Raw genomic sequence first — 22,370 nt, forward strand, 5'->3', positions numbered from 1 at the left:
CCGCCCAATCGCCGCCCCCGCCGGCCCCGCCGCCGCCAATCCCGCCGCGGGCGCCCTGCCCTGCGCCGGGCGGCGGCGGCGCCCCTGCTCTGCGATTGGCCGAGGCGCGGGGGCTCCCTCTGACAAAGGCCGGCCTCTTCCGCCCCCCTCCCTCCGCGCGTGCCCACGCGCCGCCCCCCCGCCCGCGCCGCTGGCTTCAGGGGCCCGCCCGCCGCCCGTCCCTCTCGATTGGCTGAGCGGCGCCCTCGCTCTTCTTTTATTGGACAGTTTCCGTGTCAATCAATTCTGAGATGAAGACGGGGCGGGACTTACACCCGGCCCTCCCTTCTCATTGGCAGGCTGGGATAGCAGTCAAGCGAGCGAGCGAGCCGCCGCGCGGGTGCCGAGCCTTAAAGTGACATGGGCTGGAGCGGGCTCTCTTATGGCCGACATGGCGGCAGCTAGGGGCGGCCATCCGCACACGGTGAGGCTCGGAGGGCGTCCCCGCGGTGAGGAGCAGGACGCGCGGGCGGCTTGTGAAATCCGGGGGGGTAGCGGCCAGGCAGTGCGGGGCTGGCGGCTTGCGTGCCGGGAGCCGTACAGGCTGTGGAAGCTGCCTTGTCTGTTAAATGATGTGTGTGTGTGTATATGTATGTATATATATATGTGTGTGTGTGTTTGTGTGTATCTACACGTGTATATAGGTATTTATGTGTGCGTATGTACGTATGTGTATATATATATATATATGTGTGTATACGTGTTTATATGTGTATATACACACGTGTATATGTTTGTGTGTATATCTGTATATATGTATGTATAAACCTATGATGCATTCACACATGTTTTCTAAAGCGACAGGCAAAAGATACTCAATGGGAGAGTATCTTACTGTCCCCATACCAGTGCCTGGAGATCCTGTTTGCAAGCGAATGGGAGTAAAATGTGGCTTTGGTTTGTTCCCAGACGTGCCCTGGGGTGGTGGCTTAGGACACAGCTCTTGGCGGGCGCGGGGCTCAGCCCGACCCTGTGTGTGCAGTGCCGGGCGAGCCCGGAGCTCCCAGCGCACTGCTGCCGGCGGACTGCGCGTCTGGTTGTTCCTCTTTGTTGGATGGAAGCGTCGCCTTAAGCTGAGGCTTAGCTGTAGCAGATGCCTGTGCCCTTAGGCGTGTGTGGGAGCACCTGGCGGATTGGGACAGGTAACCGCCTACACGCCGCGGACCAGAATTTCCGTGTCCGCATTGCTCCCAAGGCGCTGGGAGTACGGGAGCAGCGGGACACGTGGCTCAGCTGGTGACAGGTGACGCGAGCTCTGGACGGAAGCTGGCTGCCTCCACCAACCAGGTTGACACCTCAAACAGATTCCCAGTTGGGGTTCTTGTTTGAAGTTTTGGTGTGATGCTTGCGGCTTTCTGGAATAAGTTGCGATTTTAGCTGCTTTTCCTTGTTTTGGCTTTTTTTCGCGGGAGAAACTGTGTCGTGCACGTGCTTTGGAGGAGCAGACAAGGTGAAAAGGCGGCAGTGCGAGGTCACTCTTGTGGGGGTTTGGGTTCTCGCTGCTGGGTGGGGAGCACCCATCGTGGGGTTCTCTCTTGTGCGTCTCCTGACCTGCAGTGTGCTCCCATACTTACACCTGGGCCAGCAAGAGGAATTTGAGGACTCTTTCCTGACCAAAATTGTTTCTAGCATGCCTGGAGAACGATGTCAGAAGACTCATTTTAGTTTTCAGTAGGTAAATGTAGGCTATTTAATAAATTTGGTTAGCCAAACAAAACTTTTGCAGAAAAAAGTTGCCTAAACTTTCTGTATGTGTTCAAAAAAAGAAACAAACCCTAACTTTATATTTTTCTGAACTTTGAAAGTAGTTGCTTTTAATACATCTGGCACTCTATGGCAGATAGTTGACAAAAATTACTGTATTGTGCCAACATTTTTTCCTTTCCGTTTGATTTAATTGCTTAACTAAGTTAACTTCGTTATGTCTGCTTTTAACTAGAGATGTTATTGAAATGTAGACTGCTCCTGACTCGGTCTCTATCAGGGAGGCACAGCCAACACTTAACTTGGCCTGTGGCTGATAGGAGCTGTCCTTCCTTCCCCGCTTTCCCAGTTTGAATAACTGGGTACTTGGATGTTTTATAATCACTACATTTAGTATCTCATTATTTTGGGTTTTTTTCCTCCTTCCCTACATAATTTTCCTGGATTTTTTTTTTAACCATGTGCAAAGGCTGCTGTGTGTCACTTAAAGCATTGCCAGGTATCAATCTTTTTCTTTTTTGGTTGTGAGCACCCAGATGAGAACTTGCAATAGCACCCATTCTAATTTAATCTTTGTTTAAAAACTTTCTGTATGAGTTTGTGTCTTTTTTTTCCTCCCACTGTGTTTAGCCTTTGAGAGCTTTGGGAGGTCCCTGTGCTGGTGATGTGTTAAGTTATCTCTGGTCTGTGTTTTTAATATTCCCTTCTTTCTGCTTGAAGAGGCAGCTGATATGCAGTGGTGAAAACCATGAATTTTGGAAGGCAGTGTTCTCAGACCTGTGGAGATAAGAAGTACTCAGCTCACTGTTATGTAATAGGGTGCACTTGGCTCCTTGTGGAACTGTTAAGCTTCTTCATTTACTACTCTGAGGCTTTAATGTGGCTTAAAGACTATGAGGAGTACCCTGAAAGAGAGGAGATGTAGTTAGCAAACATGATCTAGCTGAGATTCAGAACAAATATATAGTTTGCTGATTTTTTTATTTTTCACAGTTTTCCTGAGCATCAGAGCATGATACTCCCTGTGAGACTTTCCAAGAGCAGGAAAAAAATGTAAATGGTTTTTAATGACTTGAGAGATAGGGGAGAAGAGCAGAGAATCATTGTTATGTTTGAGCTTTGTGATGGGAAATTCCTTTATGCTGTTTGGTAAACTTTCCCAAAGTATTCAGTCAAATGATTTAAAGTTGCTATTTATGAAACTGAATATAAGCCACTCTTTTGCTTAAAAGTAGGTAAGAAAAATATATGTGGTAGCAAATTATTATTTAGATTGAAAAAAAGAGTGATTTTCTATGTAATAAAGTATATTCCAGCACAAATTTTTTCAGTAGCTATTTGAAGCAGATATCTGTACTGACTATTACACTATTCAAATTACTATTTCTGACTGTTCAAATTAGTGCCAATTGCCTGCATCCAGGTGGAATTTAGAAGACATGTAACTAGCCAAAAGACTCAATTTGCTTTGCTTTATGTTACTTTGGTGCTCCAGGGTTTTAAGTACACCACCTTTTTCTTTCAGTTAGTCTGCTGTTGGCTAGAAAAATGTTACTAATGGCAGTAAAAACAAACAGAAGAATTCCTTTACTTTGGTGGTTTTATGCAGTTACATTTAATTTTTAGACAAGACTTTACCTGTGAAGACCTAAAAGATGAGAGTGACATCTAGAAGGATTGTGATGCTGTCAGCCCTACTTTGGCTTCAAACTAATTCCCCTTTTTCTTTTGACTGTTTGATGGGGTACCTTTGGTTTGAGTCAGTGGCAGACAAGATACTGATATTTGAATCTGTAGTTACTGTTTGGGTTGCTGAGGCTTATGCTGCTGCTGTTCCTGTACTGCCTGCTGCAGAAGTGCTGTGTTTTGCTTGGGTCATTTTTACTCCATCATTTGGTCTTAGTATTCTGTGCTCATCAATGCCATATCCTGTAATGCTGATGGCATTTTTGATGTTAGCACCTAACAGGCTTTTGATCAGATAGATTCATGTGTTCTGGTTAGACTTGTGAGGCTGCTGAGTGTGAAATAGTGTGTTTATGCATAAAACACCTTTTCAAAATATTTTTTTTTATTTATTTAATATATTTATTTATTCTTAATTAGGGATTAGTGTTTTAATTCACTTTCTGTGGTAGAAAATGTGTGTGCAAATGCGGTTATTTTGAGAAAAGCTGTTATGTTGTGTAGGAAAACATAAAAGCAAACTGCAAAGCTGTTAATAAAACTGCTTAGAAACACCAATTGATACACTCAGAGTAGTTAGGATCCTAATTTTCTTGCTCACAATAAATCACTGTGTTTATAAGAGGAAAACAGCTGTGTATGAGCTTTAAATAACTTAAAAAATTTCTTATTTTTTTTTCCCGTATTTGGCTCCTCATAATGCATTTTGAGCTGTTGTGTAATTTGCTATGAGATACTTCATAATTTCTGTATTTTAATTTAGGTCATTATATGCTCCCAATGATTGGTATGCAAAAGTGTAAAAACACCCTCCCAAGATCAGCAATTGCTCATTTTACTTACTGAGGAACAGGGAAGCTGTAGGAGCTTTACATCTGCCTGCAGCCCACCTGTCTTAGGGTGCTTATCACGGAAATGTTTAGTGATAGGTGCAGTTTGAGAGAAGTTAAAAATAAGCATTTTATTTAATTTGTATATACATATTTTAAAGCTTAGGCCAGGTAGACAGTTCTTGAGTCAAAACTATAAACACACAATTCTGCCATGTCTCCTCTATTTAGAAGAGCATCTTTCCAGCTAGGTGGTCCTTTCAGGTCATTGCAACATCCAAAGCATAGCAGGTGTTTGCAGAATTGGTGCAGACTGCTGGGAAATCCATGATTTCTACAGCCACAGTTTTCAGAACAGTCTGAAGCTGATTTAAGAGTACATTATTGCTTGGAGGCAGGAGTACTTTCCTGACTTTTTCTGCTGGTTTCCCAGTGCTGATACCACTAATCAGGTGTAGCATAAAGTCATCTGGATGTGTCTTGTGAAGTTCCATCTATTAATGGAAAGATAAGGAAAATGAATGGAAGCAAGTGGAGTTGGAGGGATTGGGACTCTCACCTCACCTTCCCAGCTGCAGTGTCCTGTGCCCCATGTGCAGTCAGTGAGCTCTTGTGTTCCATCAGGGGGTGCAGGACCACGGTCCTGGGTGTGCCTTATCAGGTTTGGCCACCTTAGTGCAGTATCTCGTCAGTAAATGTAACCAGTCATTAAGAAGGTCGTTGTTTTCCAACTGATTGTGGGTTGCCTTCTCCCAATAAGTACTACACAGTACAAGTAAATGGAAAAAAAAAAGTGTAAATCAGAAAGTAGCATGGGAAAGACATTCTTCTGTTTGATACTGTTTTTAGTGGAGGTGGAGTTGGATGTAAAATGACACATCCTAAGGCTATAAAGAAAGAAGTTTGGCTTTTGAGATATGAGTCTCCTGTGGCAGTATTTCTGCACATCATGTGATAGACTCTTACTTTATTTTTGTTGTTGTGACAAAGAAACAAATGTGCTGAATAACAGCTTTATTTTGTTTTCAGAATTATCTGCTCAACACTCAGAACTCTACATCAGCCACAGATGGACTCTCTTCAGCTTCATTTATAGAATATCCAAAGCACAAGCCATTTATTAATTCAGATTTGCAGCGTTCCCCACGGAAACCAGTAATTCCATATCCTGAAAGCCACGGCAGAGGTAATAGTTCAGCAAAGCTGTTTTCTTACATGTTTCCAAATCATAGTTAAAATACTGTGTCTTCCACACCTATGAAAGTTGCAGTCTTTTTATCCTTTTATCAATTCCCAGTGATGCCCAGGTCACCTGTTTTGTAGGTCCTTGGCACTTCTCTTTCCAAAGAACACCTGATGATAAAGGTCATCTTACAGATGGAGACACACTCTCCTCTTCAGTAGTAGAGCATTGTAAAATTGTCTCTCGGTACAAATTCATGAACTACTCAGGTCTTTTGTCCCTTCTTCAGTCTTCCTCTCCTTCAACTTTTCCTCTGCTGAGTTAGAAATAAGGAGATTTTAGTCCCCAGAATGGTTTGCAGCAAAGAGGTTTGATCCTGTTAAAATTGGAAGGCTTGTCATGGATGAAGGATGTGTTGTGAGTATTTATCATATCACTGAAGACTTAAAGGATACAGAGAAGGCTTCAGCAAAGTGCTGAACTCGTGCTCACAACATCAAAAATGGAGGCAATTTTACTCCCATTTATTCTTCTTGTTTCTAGGCTATTCCTTCTCCCTCCCTTCACATGCTGGACATGAACAAAAAAAATGTTCTTGGTTAGTTTTTGGTTGTTTTAGTGAATTAGCTTGTCATGTAGTGAATCTTACACCAGAGCTGCCTTGGGGTACATACAGGGTGCATTATGAGGAGTTGGGAGACCAGAGCAGGACTAATCCTTTGAAGAGCTGTTTGGCTCAGGGTCATTGCAGAAATGCTCCCTTTAAGACTGGAGTGTTATGGAGGCTTAAATGTATGAACTGCTTGATGTTTTTTCCTTATGGAGAAAAGTGAGAAATGTTTAGGATAAATCCTATTACCCAAACTAAGTAAAAAATCAGGATGATAGCTTCAAGTCCCTGTTCCAATAACACAATTAATGTCTGAGTTACTAGGGACTTGTATGTTAATGACCTTAAAGATGAAATCTCAGTTCTTGCAGCACTATTTAAAATGCAGTATATACTCTCAAAGCAATCAGTTTTGAGAATGCTGTTGACACAAGACTAAAACAATCTTTACAGATTGAAAAATTGTATGTGCAGGAAAGACCTTCCTTATGAATTACTGATGCAGGTGTATTTTTGTAGAGTGTGCTGCATGTTGCATTAGCAATCAAGTTTTGACTTCCAAGTTTTTACTTGGCAATTTTTTTTCTAACAGTAACTCTGCCAACTCTGAAATAAGGATGGGTGGTGGAAGACAATCAGATAAATTATATCCTGTTTTAGAAAGTAGCAAATTTTTTATTTTCAAAAAATGTTTAAATGAAGTACAAGTGAGTGTGAGTATGTACTGAAAATTTAATCCAACTCATGGATGATCCAGTATGTTTCTCTTTTTGCATAGCTTTTAAAAATGTGGAAACATTCTGGAGTGTATAGTTTAGTAAATTTAAGGATGTGGGAATTAATTTCAAATGGCAACATTTATTTGATTGTTCTTGAGGGTCCTCATTGCTCCTCCCATTTCCCATATTAAATAAATCTTATTGAAAAATCCTGAAATTGAGTATAGTAAAATCTGTTTATTGTGGGTTTAATGTCTTTGTGTTATATGTGTGTGTCAGCATGCACAGTTGGCTTTAATACTCTTAACAGGAATGACTGAATAATACTTGGCCTGTTGGGTTTCACGTTTATCTATTCACTGCTGGAGTTGCTTCATTGCTGTGTTTTGTTAGTCATTATTGTGTATATTCAGAGATTTCAATGTAGCTTTTAACAGTAATAGTAACAAACCTGTTCATTGTTTCAGCTATGCCCATTTCAAGTGAATCCTAGGAACAGTAAATAGAAAAGAGGGTGCAATTGGTGATTCTGATATTGCAAATAGGGCCGAATTATCAATAACTTCCCCCTTAACTATGACTGCTGTTGCTACTTCTTATGTACTTAACAGGTTTGCATTGATGTGATACTCTCATGTGCTGTTATTTGCTTCAAGATTTGATAATGTTTTTTAAATTTTTTTGTGTTATCTGATGGACAAACCACTATGCAGTCCCAACTCTTCTAGTGCTCAAGCATGCTTTATTACAGGTACATGCTTTCTCTGGAGTGGATTTAAGCACAGAGGAGTGGGCTAATGTGACCTTGCAGATTAGGCTGCTATTTGAGCTGTGTGTACAGATGTTCTTGTGTTTAACTTCAGCAGCACTGTATATGAGAATGGGTTTATGGTTGTGGTTCCCTGCACAGAATTAGACAGCCCAGCTACGAGACAGGTAATACATCAGATTACCAGCAGATGATCTAATTGCAAGGTGAGGTGTGTTCTATTACAACTGCTTTTCCTTTTGTGGTGAAGAATATAGAAAGGCTTTGTTTAGTAACTGCTAAAGCTGGGAGTGCAGCAGAAAGGCAAAATGGTTCAGCACTAAGGAGACGTATGTTTTTAGATGGAAGAGGGGAACACAAAAGCAGAAGGATTAAATAGGTCCACTTATTTATAAGCACTTTTATAGCCCTTCTCATTGTTAACCTTAACTATGCTGTGTGGCCATTCATGGGAACACTGTTCATGTGTTTGTTGTGGTAGGAATAATATTAGCATGGAGAATTGCTGCTGTTTTAACTATCTAGTTGTGGCTTTCATTTCCTTTCGATAAAGGGTCAGAGGATACACTGTTTGTTCTCAGTTGACACAATATTTATATGCCTTGTTCTGGGAAATAGTTTTATCTTTCCCAAATGTGTCAGGTGAAGGGTGTGCACTAAGGGTATCTATTTGTTTGATAATAGTTTTAGAATCAGTTATGATTTAAAGGGAAACAGGTGCCCTTCCCTTTCCAGGTTCCCATTTCCCTTTCCAGTTTCCCTTTCCAGTTTCTGGAAGAACTCTTGGATGCTGGTAAGGAACACTCTGACTTTCTTACATAACATGCTTTTGTAATAACATTTCAAGTTTAATGTTGTCTTGAAGTGATGATTTAATGGTATCTAACAAAAGGTACTTGTTCAATTGCAGCAATATTTTCTGCTCTGAAGAATCTTCAGGAAAAAATTCATCAACTGGAGTTGGAACGGTTTGAGGCAGAGGAGAATGTAAAACACCTCAGCAGGGAAACAGCAAACTTTAAAAAAATACTGGGTGAACAAATGCAAGACAAAGAACGGGACAAGACTGAAGTGTCAAAGAAAAATCAAGGTTGTTTGCAAACTGTATATAGATACTATAGAACATCGATGTGGATGAAACTTGATTCCTATAAATGCATGAACCAATTTTAATTTACTTTGTTCAGAATCTTTTAATTTGGAGTTGTAACATGAGGAGTTACAAAGAAAGAGTTTTAAGGCATTCTTTATTTTAGGGGTTTTTATACAAAAGTTCATTAGGTATAATATGTAAGTTTCTTAGCTGGTCCTTTTCTTGTTTGTTTTGAAACTGTCCTGAAAACAACAACAACAAAAAAATCCCAGAAACAAGCAATGCATGATTTCTACTTTCTGCCTTCTGTTATCTTCAGAACTGACTTTGCAGCTGGCAGCTGCTGAGTCTCGATGCAGACTTCTAGAGAAACAGCTGGACTACATGAGAAAAATGATCCAGCATGCAGAAAATGAGAAGTCGGATCTCTTGGAGAAGCAGGTGTGTTCCCAAAACTATCTCAGGGTTAAATCATAAGTCATTAATTATGTCATGATTTTTCATAGTTATTGTAATTTTTATACCTTTAAGTGTGGGTGTCTACTTCAGCTGGTCTTCATATTCTTAGTTATGAATAACTTCCCTACTTAAATTTCTCAGTCTTCTCATGACCCTGGTATTTTCTTTGTGCACCTATTTCTAAGGAAATAGCAGGCTCTGGTATTAATACGAATTGTTTGCTTCTGCATGATTGGCTTACTGCAGTAGCTCATCCTTATCCTCCAGTGTTATACCTGTGTGCCCCTGGGAAACACCCTCCCTTTTGTGTTTACAGTCTTCAGACCTTTGGAGAGTTTCTTTATTAGCACTACGCTTGCTGAATTGGGGCTGAAATACTGATTCTGTAGGAATAGTAAAATTTCTGTTTCCCATCATCACCCAATCATTCCAAATCATCAGTGATTGGGATTTTGCCTATATCTAAAATGAACTTTTAATTTTGTTTTATAGGCGTATAAAACATGTAGGCTCTAGGGTTGCCTACAGCTATCTGTTCATTGGTCTCTATGGCTATTCTATTTCAGTTTGTTAAATAGAAGAAAAAAGAATCATGAAAGCTATTTCTAATTTCTGCATTTCTTTTTTAATGTTTTGAGTTGGGAGGAAGGAGAGACTGCAGAATCCTCTCTCAGATGTGGTTAAATGTCTGTTTCCCCAACACTGCTGGACCAGTGGTGCAGTTTGTTCCCTGATTGTGGCAATATCTAAAATTGCATAGAGGAAGTAGTAGTTCCTTTGGACTGTTTATGGACCTCCTTTGTGCTCCAGACACAAAGATGTTACAAAGATGCTTACTATAGGTGGTCTTGTGCTTATAATTTTTTTTCTTTTCACTTCTCCCTTCAAGAGCTCCTTGGAGAGAGATCGGCTTCTTGACCAATCGCATGTTCAGTCTAAATTGGAAAAGCTGGATATACTGGAAAAACAGTACAGCAGACTAACTACAATGCAGTCCACAGCAGAGGTCTGTCATTTGTCTTAGATACTGTATCAGATTTATCTTGTTTATTGTAATCTGTACTTCATAGCTTATGGCAATAGCAGAGCTGAGCAAAACTTAGTGCTTTAGAGCAAGACAGCAACTAAACTTTATTTTAAACTGAGGTGTTGTGAAAACTTGAAGTTATTGCTGCAAGTGTACATGTGTAGTGTAGGCTTTGGGGCACTGCACTGCGTTGCAAGAGTTGGAGTTTTATTACGCCTTAACAGTCTGTTCGTGTTCCTCTTTTGTGCTTAGTTGATGCCTAGGCATTGTAAGATTGCAGCCATTCCTAAGATCTTGACTTGCTTTCCATGCTACTGAATACTAGCAGTTATTTTCTGTTATTATCAAGATTTACCCTGACTTGTATGAATTTGATGGGTTTTTTTATCCTCTTAGCCCTCCTTCTTAAGAAGCACTATTATTATAATTATTTTGTGTACAGACTTCTGTGGCCTCATGTTGCAAGGCCTCTCTCTAGCACTGCATGATTCCCTGTGGGTTTGAGACAGTCTGCCTTTTCAGGACTCTATTTGAATCAGTAGCTTCTACAAACTCAACATGACTGTGTTTGGTCATATCTGTTGTGGTGGGTTCACCCTTGAATTTTTATGATTTTCGTAATTTTATGGTGAAAAATAAAACTCAATCTCACCATGGGCTGCAGGGGAATCTCTGCTCTGGCACCTGGAGTACCTTCTCCCCCTCCCTTGTTGACCTTAGGGTCTGCAAGGGTTCTGCTTTTAAATATTCTCACTCCTTACTTCTGGCTGCAGTTCCCCAGCAGGATTTTTCCCCCTCCTTAAGTCTGTGATCCCAGAGGTGCTGCCACCATTGCTGTTAGGCTCAGCCTTGGGCAGCAGTGGGTCTGTCTTGGAGCCAGCTGCCATTGGCTCTGTTGGCATTGGTTCTGTTTGCATTGCTTCAGTTGACTTGAGGAAGTTTCTGGCAGCTCCTCAGAGAAGCCACCCCTGTAGCCCCATGGCTACCAGTGCCTTACCACACAAACCCCATACATCTCTGTGCACCCTCTGTGGTGTTAGCCTCTGATGCTCCATCTACATACCTCTCTCTGCTCTATAGGAGAGACCACAAATCTCCCAAGCCTGGAAACTACAGGGAGCTTAACCAGGGAGCGGCTTCCTTCTGCAAATTTCTTCCCTCTTCCCCTAAAAGGATAGCACATGATTAGATTGTAGTATTATGGATAGCAGTTCTGGATGCTATCAAAATCATAGGCTTGCCACTCTGCACACCAGCCCTTACCTCAGGTGGTGAAGTAGATGGTGTTTCTCCAGAAGTACATAAGGAGATGTTTGGTGGTAAATCTTTAGATGTTTGGCTTGCAGGACATTTAGATACTACAACTCTTCTTGGAAGTCCCTGAGCCAAAGCAGCTGCAACAAGCTTTTTAAGATCTTGGCACCCTGTTGTGGTGAGCTGCACTTGTAGAGTACAAGTGGTTGCTTTGTTTACTTAGGCCAAGCACTGGCAAAGAGAAATAAGTCTCCTGGGTCTTGTACTCTAAAAGTAGCAGTGATTTCCTCCAGGGTTAGAGTTGAAATAACCTGTTCAGCAACTGGCATTCCCTCTGAAAGGCTTTTAGTAAGTTTTTGACTAGTAGTAGCTGAAGTTTGGTGAGACTGGGTTGTCTTTTTGTGCTTGGCTAGTGAAAATAATTTCAGCCTTATGGTTCTTTTGGTGTTCTTTTCTGGATCAAACTAGAGGCCTTTGATTCTTTATCTTTAGAAATTAGTAGCTGTCACAGTTATGTTTTAGAGGACTTGGGTATTAAATTCACACAATTTTGAGGCAATTCTAGGACCTGAAATAAATCTGGATTTAGCTGTGATGTGGAGTCATTTTTCTTGTCATCATTATGTAGTTATGAGCCATTTTCTGGTTGTCAGGTCTGCCTGCCTCTGTGGTTATAGGCTATGTTTGTATGTGAGCATCTATGTGATAGTTATTACCTGAGTATCTTCGAAGAGTGACTGCACTCTCTACTCAGAAGTGTTGCATCTGTTCCCTCTTTGATCTCTGCTGTAGTTGTGGCAAGATCGTAGGAACATTTTCAATTTGAAGCAAGTAGAATTTGAAGCAAGAAATAAGACACTGTTTCATATATGATGTGCTGAAATGGATGAAAAGTGGTGAGGTAATGGCGCATGAGTGAGCAGTGATTTATCTGCCTCTGAGTTCCGACACTGCCAGAGCAGAGGTTGTGTGGGGGTCTTACTGAGAGCATTTAATCTCCCCAGAGACACTACCTGGCCCTATAAGTATTGTGTTCAAGTAATTTACTAGTATCAGTAGTGGCTGTGAAAAGGAAATGCTGGGATTCCTATTTATGTGGGGTACTTACCCTGGAAATGCTTTTGAGGCATCTTTTTTTCAACTGTAGTCCTGCAGTGCACTCTCTGGACAGTTGACTGAGAAGATCTGAACATGTCTGTGTCTGAAGATGGAGTAAGAAATGTGGCTGTTCCCTAAAAGTGCACTTTGGGCTGTGGTCTTGTTTGTAGCCAGATGGCCAGAATTTGAATGTGTGTGTGGATGACATTTTCAACAACGTAGTAATTGATCTTAATGCTAACAGTGAGACTTAAAACCACACTCCCCCAATTCTGTGGATTGGGCAAAACAACAGAACAGATTGTCTGCAGAGGTGGTAGATGCCACCATAGATGTTACCATTCCTGGAAACATTCAAGATGAGTTTGGAGAAGGCTCTGAGCAATCACATGGTTTAATGGAAAGTGTCCCTTGGACTTAAGTGACCTTTAAGGTCCCTTTCAACCTAAACCATCCTGTGATTCTGGGATTCTATGAGTAGGTGGTTGCATAAAATTCATTTTCTGTTACAAAACACGTCAGAAATAGACACTGAAATATTTCTATTTTGTCAATAAAGTTTTTTGCAGTGGCTCCTGATGATTGAATGGATGTTTAGCCAGCCCAGTGCTGACCTGCAGCCTGCTGCTTGCAGTGCTGCCTTACATGATGGGCAGCACTGCAGGGCAGGGTCTGTTTTCTTGGCTCTGTGGCCTCTGTCTTAGTGACACTCCAGTAATCTGCATAATACCTTCTTCTATAAGTAAGAAAAAACGTTTTTTAGGGAATCTAAGTTGGGTATATAATTTCTAAGGGGGTCTGTCACAGATGATAGAGTAAGATACATTCTTGCTGTGTAGTTTGAACTGCACCCTGCAGCTGAACAGGTAGCTGAGAGAATATGCATTCATTTCAGAATAAAAGCCTTGGCTCAGCTTCATGTCAATCTTTCATGTCAATTCAAAACAGAATATTTTCCTCAGAATTTTCATACTAAAAATTCTGTCAGACTTAAGATGTTAATAAAAGGTCTGTGAGACTGACCACATAGATATAAAGAGTTGTGCCAATAATTGTAAAGGGCAGAAGATGATTTTAAGTTACCTGGAATACCTTTGTTTTGAATTTAAAAAAAATCATCAGAATGATTCTTTCATTCAAAAGAAAAAATTGGTTCCTTTATATAGTGCCTTTGTCCTCAATGTTTATCCAGGCTTTTGCCTTTTAACACCTTTGTATAACAGCTTGTTACATTATTCTTGCAGTTAATACTTAAGTAAAGCAGAACTGAAATATTTAGTACCTCAATGTAGTGGATTTATAAACAAACAAGTGTACAAATACAGCTGTCACTCTGTATAACATGCTTTTCTGCCTTAAGTTTGATTAGTGGCTCTGTGAATTATCAGTCTTTGGGGGAAGAAAAGGGAAATTGTTTTGGGGACTGGAGCTCCGGGTTGTTTTTTCAGTGCTGTATAAAGCCAGAAAGTTATTTGATAACTTTCACATTGGGAATTTCAGTGTATCTTGTTTAAACAATGTTTCATCTTGTTGGAGGTTTACAAAGAAATGTGTGCTTTCCCCGTTAACCTTTTCCTTTGAAAAAGAGTTTCAAAAGAGGTCTTACAAGCTTTTGTGATAAAAAGATGAAATTACTGCAGTTTTATTTAAAGGTATCTCAGGGCCATCATACAACCTTTCCTCCCCGTTCTTTATTAGGAAGGTGGCTAGATATTAAAAAATTCTTTTCTTATAAGAGTGTAAGTTACAGATTTTAGCAAAAATACCATTAGTGGTCTAAATAAAGCAAGTCTTCTCTTGCCTTATAATGCCATGTCTTTGTTAGCTCTTTAGTAGTACAGAATCTTGGAGGATCCTGTAACAAAGCATCCTATTGTCTAGGGTGTTTTTACAATTGAAGAGAGAGTCTTGTGTATTTGGCTGTGACCTAACTTCAGATACCAATTGTGAAAGTAAGAATAGAAAAATCAATTTAAATATTAAGCATAAGCTTTTGACTGCTATATTTATGCCTATACAGGCAAAGCATCAGCAATCATTCTAATGCTCAAGTCTTCATTTATCCTTAAGTCATAAGATGAGCTCATAGTTTTGTGCAATCTCTTAATATTGTAGACTTCAGAAAGAAAAAAACATTATTTCATTAGTAACACTATTATTTTGATTCAACTTTGACTAGAAAAAAATGAAAGAGCTGGAACAGAAGCTTCATGAGGAAGAACACGCAAGGAAGCTTGTTCAGGAAAAAGCCGCTGAGGTAACCAACAGGAAATTTCTTTTGTACTGGTATGCATTGTAATTGGCTCTTCCTTTTTATCAACTTTTCAGCTAAGCTTACTGAAAGTGCCCCCCATATGCCTCACAGAATAGTGAAATCCTGGTTTTAGTTTTTTTTTTTTTCTTTTTTCTTTTCCCTCCTGCCTGAGGTACCAAATGTTCTGAAGTTCTGATCTTTTTGGAAACCTTCTGTCAACACGTGCACTGAAGCTTTGCTTTCTTTACTAAAAGTTGGTAAAGAGGAGTAGAAATTCAGACTAATCCATAACTGAGTATGCATGGGAACCTTTCAATATATCAAAGTCAACAAATGGGCCCCCTTGTTCATAATTGTAATTAAAATATTGTAGATGGAAGCAAAAAAGAGGCAACATACTCTTGATTATGAGCCCTTAAGGATGCTGGCTGGTCTTCTAACCTGAAAGTGTGGTGTTCATTAAGCATTCATTGTATGCTGGAGACTTATGGACTTAATGTGTTAGGCTCTAACATTAACCTTTGTCATATGTTTGATGTGATGGGGAAAGGGGTACCTCAAATTAATAATGAAAAATTGTGCTGTGAATGCTTCTTCAGGACATGATTTCTAAAGCCATGCCATATCTGCCTCCTGAACAGCAAAGCGTGTTAAGATCCTCACTGTCAACAGGAAGTTCTGACCTTAACCCATTCAGTAGATGGTTTGGTGGTTAGTTTGTTATTGTGGTTGGTTGGTTGTTTGTTTGGAGGTTTTTTTTACAGTCAAATTTAATAGAACAGAAGGAGTAGTTGCCTCGTAACTGTATGTCATGGGATCAATTGATCATGGTTGAGTGGCCTGAGGTCCCCAATACCTTGCCAAGTGTAAACCACAGCTGATCTTTTGGCACTTGCCTGCATGGGGCTAATGGACTAAGGCTAATTCTCTAATTTGCTAGGATTACTGATGAGTATTGCTAACAGAGGAAGTATTTAATGTTTAAGTTGGTCTTTGACTGCAAAAATATCCTAAAAATTTGCAGCCCTTGCTTCTGGAGAGCCTGTGTTTTAAAAATTCTTGCAGTTCTCTGCTTGCACTGTCTCTGATTATTTATTAATATAATTTCAGTAACTCCCCTTATTCCCTCAATTGTAGCTTCAGACAGGCCTGGAAACCAACAGACTACTGATTCAAGCAGCATCACCACTGCTTTCTCCAAAAGCAAGACAACCCAGGAAAAAAGATAAGCAGTCAGAAAAGGTAAGATGTGGGAAAAAGAAGGGCAAATACTGAGGAGTTAAATAAGGTTGTGTGCGTGTGATCAGGGAGCAGGTTGCCTCTTTTACTACAAAGTAAAGGGCAAGGGTGTTTACTGTAGTATAATTTTTGCTAAATATTTGTCTCTTCTTTCTTCCCAGAAATGCTCTGTCAGACATTCCACTGTGCAGCCCCATTACAGGTTGTGTCTGGGTGATGTACCCTTTGTGGCTGGGAAGGTGAGCTGATTAATTCCAAAGCTTAGAGTTCAGTAGCTGCAGCTCCTGAAGGCACTTTGGGTTGGTGCACTTCTGACACCCAGTGGTCAGATAATTTAATTTTCTTTCACACTTTTCATACAGATTGTCTTTGAAATACTTGTTGGATATTGACAACTAGCTGAGCTGGTATTTCCAAAAATAGACTTGCACTATGCTGCTTGACAAGATGTTCTTGTTAGTGCATATTAATTCAAACAAAAATTACGTTCTTGTCAGCAATACAAAAGTGGCACTGTTTTTAAATGCTCTCCAGTATTATCGAGTTGTTGATAATCCCATTTAAAAGAAATGTCTTTTCCTTTCAGTCTACCAGTCCCAGTCATTCAGTTACTGCCAACGTGCAACATGTGCTACACCTGATGAAAAATCACACGAAAGCTTTGTGTAACAGACGTGTGGTGAACGATACTCCAGCAAAACCCACCAGTACTGGTCATCCTGCCAGCAAAAGCAGAAGGCCATCCCTGCCAATGGACTCGTCCTCGTCTCAGGAAGAGCTCTCAGAAGTGTTGCTGACTTTACAAGATGAATTTGGACAGATGAGTTTGTGAGTGTGGCATATTTTCTTCTGCAGATTATGAATGCAGATGTTTCATATTTTTACCTTGTTGCTTTGAACGTGGAAGGTTTTGCCTGAGAAGGTTCTTAGTTTAGGAAATCTCTAGAATGTAATCTTGCTGGCTGCAGAGGCTGTCAATGCTCCTTGCAGTTAGAGGCTCTGCTAAACAGTCTGAACACCAGACTTGTGTTTATGTGCAGCAGTATTAATCTCAGAAGAGGCAAGGGAGAATTGTGGTCCCAGCCCCAAATGCAGTGGGCTGTTGTGTGGACCCAGCCAGCACAGGACCCTGCTGCCACTCGCACACCCCCATACCCATCCCTCCCCCGTGTTGGGATGGGCAGTATTCACCCCTTATACTGTTCTATTTATATCCTGCACAAGCCCCACACTTTCCAATATGTCCCAGTTAACCACCATCACCTTTCCAGTCTTTTGATGTAGGTGCACACAGGTATCATTCTGTAGTCTATGGACTATCCCTTTACTAGTCCATTGAGTTAACTTAGTCCATGACTTTGGACTCAGGTGTCAGAAGTCTTTCAGGGCAGGAAAAGGTGGTGGGTGGATAGCTGAATGGCTGAAGTGACTTGGGGGTGCTTGTGAGTGAGAGGCTGGACATGACCCAGCCATGGGCACTCACAGCCCAGAAAGCCACACGTGTCCTGGGCTGCATCCAAAGCAGCGTGGGCAGCAGGGCCAGGGAGGGGATTCTGCCCCTCTGCTCTGCTCAGACCCCACCTGCAGGGCTGTGTCCAGCTGTGGAACCCCCTACATAAGAAGGATGTGGGCCTGCTTGAGTGAGTCCAGAGGAGGCCAACAAAGACAATCAGAGGGCTGACAATCAGAGAGCACCTCTCCTTTGAAGACAGGCTGAGAGCTGGGATTGCTCAGCCTGGGGAAGAGAAGGCTGCAGAGACCTCACTGGGGCCTTTCAGTGCTCAAAGGATGCTACAAGAGAGGGACTTTTTTACAAGGCTGTATAGTGTTTGCATGAGGGGTAATGGCTTTAAATTGAAGGAGGGTAGACCTAGATTAGATATTAGGAAGAAATTCTTTACTGTGAGGATGGTGAGGCACTGGAACAGATTGTCCAGGGAAGGTGTAGATGCCCATTCTTGGAGACATTCAAGGTCAGGTTGGATGGGGCTCTGGGCAGCCTGTTCTAGTTGAAAATGGCCCTGCCTATGGTAGGGAGTTTGGAATTCAATGATTTTTAAGGTTCCTTCCAACCCAAATCATTCTATCACCTCTTGTTCTTTGACCTTCAGCAGCCTCACATCAGAAGGCTCCTCTGAGAGACAAGGCAGGATAGACAGATGCTTCATTTCCTTTGTCTCCAAGGCAGCTATGTGGAGAGCCCAACAGTACCCTTTTGAGTCCTTAAAATGCCCCAGCCCAAGACAGTCTCTGCCAAGGGTGCACAGAGCCTCTGGGCCAGTCACAGTGGGGTGTTTTTGCCAGTCATTTTGTCAGGGTGGTTTCAGCCTCCAAGACCATCAGCTGTTGGGATGCCTGTCACTCTGGAAATACAGGTGGGTTCTGCCCCTGTACAGCTTGATGGCATTAGGGTGCACTCTGCACCAGGGTCTGCTAAAGCCTTGTACTCCCATGGGACTGATGTGCCTAGGCCATCTGATCCACATAGTCCAGTAAACCTGGTTGTCCCTCTCCTGCACCTGGCTGGAGACAGGGCTCCTCTAATACTGGTCTTAGCATTCTCCATTTCCTGTAGAAAAGAATTAGAATTCCTTTTCACAGGATTAGGATAACATCAGCCCTGCCATTCTGTCTGGGAGCTGCCCACTGAAGATTTAAGCAGCAACTTCCTTGAAGAATTCCTATTTGTGCTTTTTATCCCCCTGCAATTCACATTCTTGAGCCTCTAGGGTTGAGGCATAGGTTTTCCATCCCACTTGATGTTCTCCCTGTGGTCCCAGAGGTGGAACTCGGGATTCCCTGTGGTGTGTACCCTCTATATCCTGTCTTTAGTGTAGAAGGTTTGACCAGCACCTCAGTCCCGTGCAGCTGCTCACTCACTGTCCCCGGACACAAATCCTCCCCTGATCTGAACCCCCTTCAGCACCATGATGGATCCTAGCACTGCGACCACGCTGGTTTTAACTCCCACGGCATATTGCGAGTTCTCAAAGGCTGTTGTAATCAGCCTGGAGCAGAAGGGGAAGGTGTGAGACCGCGTCTCCTCTGTAGGCTTGGCTGGCCGAGCAGGGAAGGAGCAAGGTGTAGTTACACCTCTTTCCCAGTAGATGGCTCCCGCAGTGCGCGGAGGACACCCATTCCCCCAGGAATGTCACGGCCAGTGGCACCATAAACCAGCACTTCGACCAGCCACTACTAAACCAGTACAACGATGCCTAGAAAAGACTTGTCTTCACACACTCCGGTCAGACCTGTCATTAACCCCTCATGGCCCGTGTTGGGTGCCAGAAAATACTGTCTTGGTTTAACCCCAGCTGGTGGCTTAAGCACCATGCAGCTGCTTCCCTGCCCCTCTGCTCTGGTGGGATGGGGAGGGAAATTGAGAAAGGGAAAAACCCATGGGCTGGAGCAAGGACAGATTAGTAACTGAAATAAAGTAAAATGTAATGAAAAAGGGAGAGAGATTAAATCCAAGGTAAAAAGTCATGTAATCTGCAGTACAGTTGTTCACCACCTGCTGACCAATGCTTGTCCCCAGCAGCAATTGTCCCCTTATGGCTACCTCTCCCTAGTTTATAATACTGGGCATGATGTTCTATGGTGTGGAATATCCCTTTGGCCAGTTTGAATCAGCTATCCCAGATATCTCCCTGTCTCAGCTTCTTCTGCCCCTGCTCATGGCATAGCAGGAAACACTGAAAAGCCTTGGCTTAGAGTAAGTACTGCTGAGCAACAATGAAAACATCAGTATTATCAACATTATTTTCGTACTGAATCCAAAATACAGCACTGTAACAGCTACTAAAAATGAAAACACTATCCTAGCCAAAAGCAGGATCTGGGCAAGTAGTCCATTAAAGGACAGCTTTGCTGGGTGTTTTGCTTGTCCTGATTAACAGAACTTGAATTGTTACTGTATTGCAGAGCTGCAGTAGGTACAGATACACATAATATTGAGTGCTGAGATCAAGCTCTCAAAGGGTTGTTTCGTCATTTTGAATATGCATTTTGTAGTTGAAAGCTACTTAAATTATTGAGACTCAGTGTTGCAGCAGCCTGCCACCAAGATGTGCTACTGTAATAATGCTGCAAACCAGCAACACTGTTCTTAATGGTTTGTTATGGTGTATTGAACGTGTCTGGCTGCTGATGCTATGGTTTTCTAGAAGTGTTATTTCTGAACTGGGTACAAGATGTAGAAGCCAAGGGAACCTGATGCAAGCCTTGTTCTGTCTGAATTGTGTGCTAGTGATCACCAGCAGCTGTCAAAGCTCATCCTGGAAGCCCCAAGTGCTACAGTAAGGGAAGAACTGGAGAGGGAACTTGAGGCACTGGTGGGAAGGATGGAAGCAAAGGCAGACCAAATCAGCAAAGTTCAGAAGCATCGTTTGCAGGTGAGTTTCTTTTGCCTGTGATCATACTTATGTAGAGTTGCTGACTTAAGCAGGGTTTTTTATGTTATATCCTAATCTAGCAGCAAATGCATAAAGCAGAAATAACTAGAGTAGCACTGTCTAATTCTATCTACCTTTGATATCTCAAAGTTAGTCTGCATGCCTCCATCCATCCCAGTATTTTTGCAGAAACATCCTTTCTGTCACCCTTGTGCCCACTCTTCACCCTGTCCTGGACAGGGCTTTCGCATCTGTTCTCACATTGCATTTTACACTCCTCTTGTCCCTTGAACATTGTTGGAACAGTTTTCCTTTACTTGGAGTAAATGACCTATTTAAGTTTTGATTTGCTTTTTTTAAGACTCACAATACCTGTTTTTTTTTTTGTTTTTATTATTTTATTTTATAACTTTCAGAATGTTTTGGATAGTGTAGCCTTTTCATTCAAAGCTATAAAACATACTGATTCCCTGTTTTCTTTTGTCTTCATTAATTTTAGTGAATTTCTTTCAATGAGCTTAACCCCATGTGTTTAATCTGCTTCAGTTCATACAAACCACAATTGACCCTCACCTAATGTAACTTACACACAAAACACATGCTGAGACCTGACATCCAGAATGGACCTGTGAAATGCTTGCTGTTAGAAGCATTACTCCCTTTTGATATCCTATGATCTTCAGAGGAACTGCTGCAGAGAAGCAGATGTGCTGTAGTTCTCAGCAGTAATGATGCTGCATGTGCTATTGGCAAAAGTTTTAGGAGCTGGGGTTTAGGAAAATTGCTGCATGCTGTCAAATAGAAGGAGAGAGCACCACCACCTGCAGAGAGGGGAGCTACAGAAGCCACCCATGTTGTGGTTTGGGTGTATGAATGTGTCTGAACCTCAGACTGTCCAGTTTCCCATTCAGTCTTTGCTGGGGACTCCTGAGACTCACATGCTGTGATTTTACAGAGCTGTGTGTGGATACCACCTTTTCACCCCAGCAGAGCTCTGGTATTCTTTCAAAGCTACATCTCTGACAGTGACTAGCTATTAAAATTACTAGTATGTATGTTAAAAACCCTTGTTTTGTTTTCTTTTTTAATCACTGGATGGTAACAGTGATAAATCAACTTTTTTCATCTGCATCTTTTTATGTTACGTTCCTGATGGCAGTGTTCCCCCATAATGAATGTCTCAGTTTTTAGAGAGGAGATAGATTGCTGTAAGCTAAACAGAGCTCTAAAGATGCAAATATAACAATGCTTTGTAAGGAAAATAAAGTATTTATTGTTCAGTGTGACTTGGAAACAACCATTTGCTTACCTGGGTGAGATAAGCGGTGGGATATTTCAGCTGATTGGAAGAATTGCTGAACATAAAACAAAAACAGGATCACTTCTTAACGTTTTGCTTTGGGTTTCTCTTTCAGCTAGAGAGACTTAAGAGAGAATGCAAGTCCAGAAAGACTTCTGCTAAACAAATAAAAGACAGCAGGTTCCCAGTCAGTGAGGTTAAAGTAACAACCACAATAACCACAAAAGGAAAGAATGCAGGTCCTATCAAAGTGAAGCCTGGAGAAAAGAGTCGGAAAAATCTCCAGTTGCTGAGGGACATGCAGACCATACAGACTTCACTACAGAAAGATGATATCAGCTGGGACTACTGACTCTTCTGCAGGAGATGTTATTGAAGCATCCTGGCCGAACTTACATTCTGGATCTAAAGCAACTGCCTTTCTTGCTGTGTGGAAGAGACTACTGTACACTAAGCACACTTTTGAAATACAGGCTTACAGGCTCTTGACTCTCCATCCCTGCATTTGATTGTATATGTTATGGTCTAGCTTAAATCATGTTCCATTTTCAAGGTACATGGCCAGTGAATCTTAACAGTAGGGTTCCCCCAGTTCCCTGTGTTATGGTTCCACCAGTCCCTCTTTTGTTCCAGAACACCAAGCACTGCACATTTACATGGGTTGGGGTGTGTGTGTGTGATGTGCCAATGCCATTTCATGCTTTTGATCCAG

The 22,370-nt window shown here is 41.7% G+C and overlaps 1 protein-coding gene across 1 annotated transcript; it reads left to right on the forward strand.

The window, feature by feature from the left end:
• Window positions 1-143: 143 nt before the first annotated feature.
• Window positions 144-22,160, forward strand: CEP57 (centrosomal protein 57). Its single transcript, XM_053971199.1, has 11 exons — window positions 144-463; window positions 5,289-5,445; window positions 8,451-8,630; window positions 8,953-9,074; window positions 9,982-10,098; window positions 14,651-14,728; window positions 15,863-15,967; window positions 16,126-16,203; window positions 16,551-16,792; window positions 20,214-20,358; window positions 21,774-22,160. The coding sequence occupies exons 1-11, from the start codon at window positions 422-424 to the stop codon at window positions 22,008-22,010; spliced, it is 1,503 nt and encodes a 500-aa protein (XP_053827174.1). The 5' UTR covers window positions 144-421; the 3' UTR covers window positions 22,011-22,160.
• Window positions 22,161-22,370: the final 210 nt, after the last annotated feature.

This window comes from Vidua macroura, chromosome 2, assembly GCF_024509145.1.
Source record: "Vidua macroura isolate BioBank_ID:100142 chromosome 2, ASM2450914v1, whole genome shotgun sequence".
Classification (NCBI taxonomy): Eukaryota; Metazoa; Chordata; class Aves; order Passeriformes; family Viduidae; genus Vidua; species Vidua macroura.

Coding starts and splice junctions, on each gene's coding strand:
- CEP57 (XM_053971199.1), top strand. CDS start 422: ATGGCCGACATGGCGGCAGCTAGGGGCGGCCATCCGCACACG. Junction 5,446..8,450: donor TCCTGAAAGCCACGGCAGAG/GTAATAGTTCAG, acceptor GTTCAATTGCAG/CAATATTTTCTGCTCTGAAG. Junction 16,793..20,213: donor GAATTTGGACAGATGAGTTT/GTGAGTGTGGCA, acceptor ATTGTGTGCTAG/TGATCACCAGCAGCTGTCAA.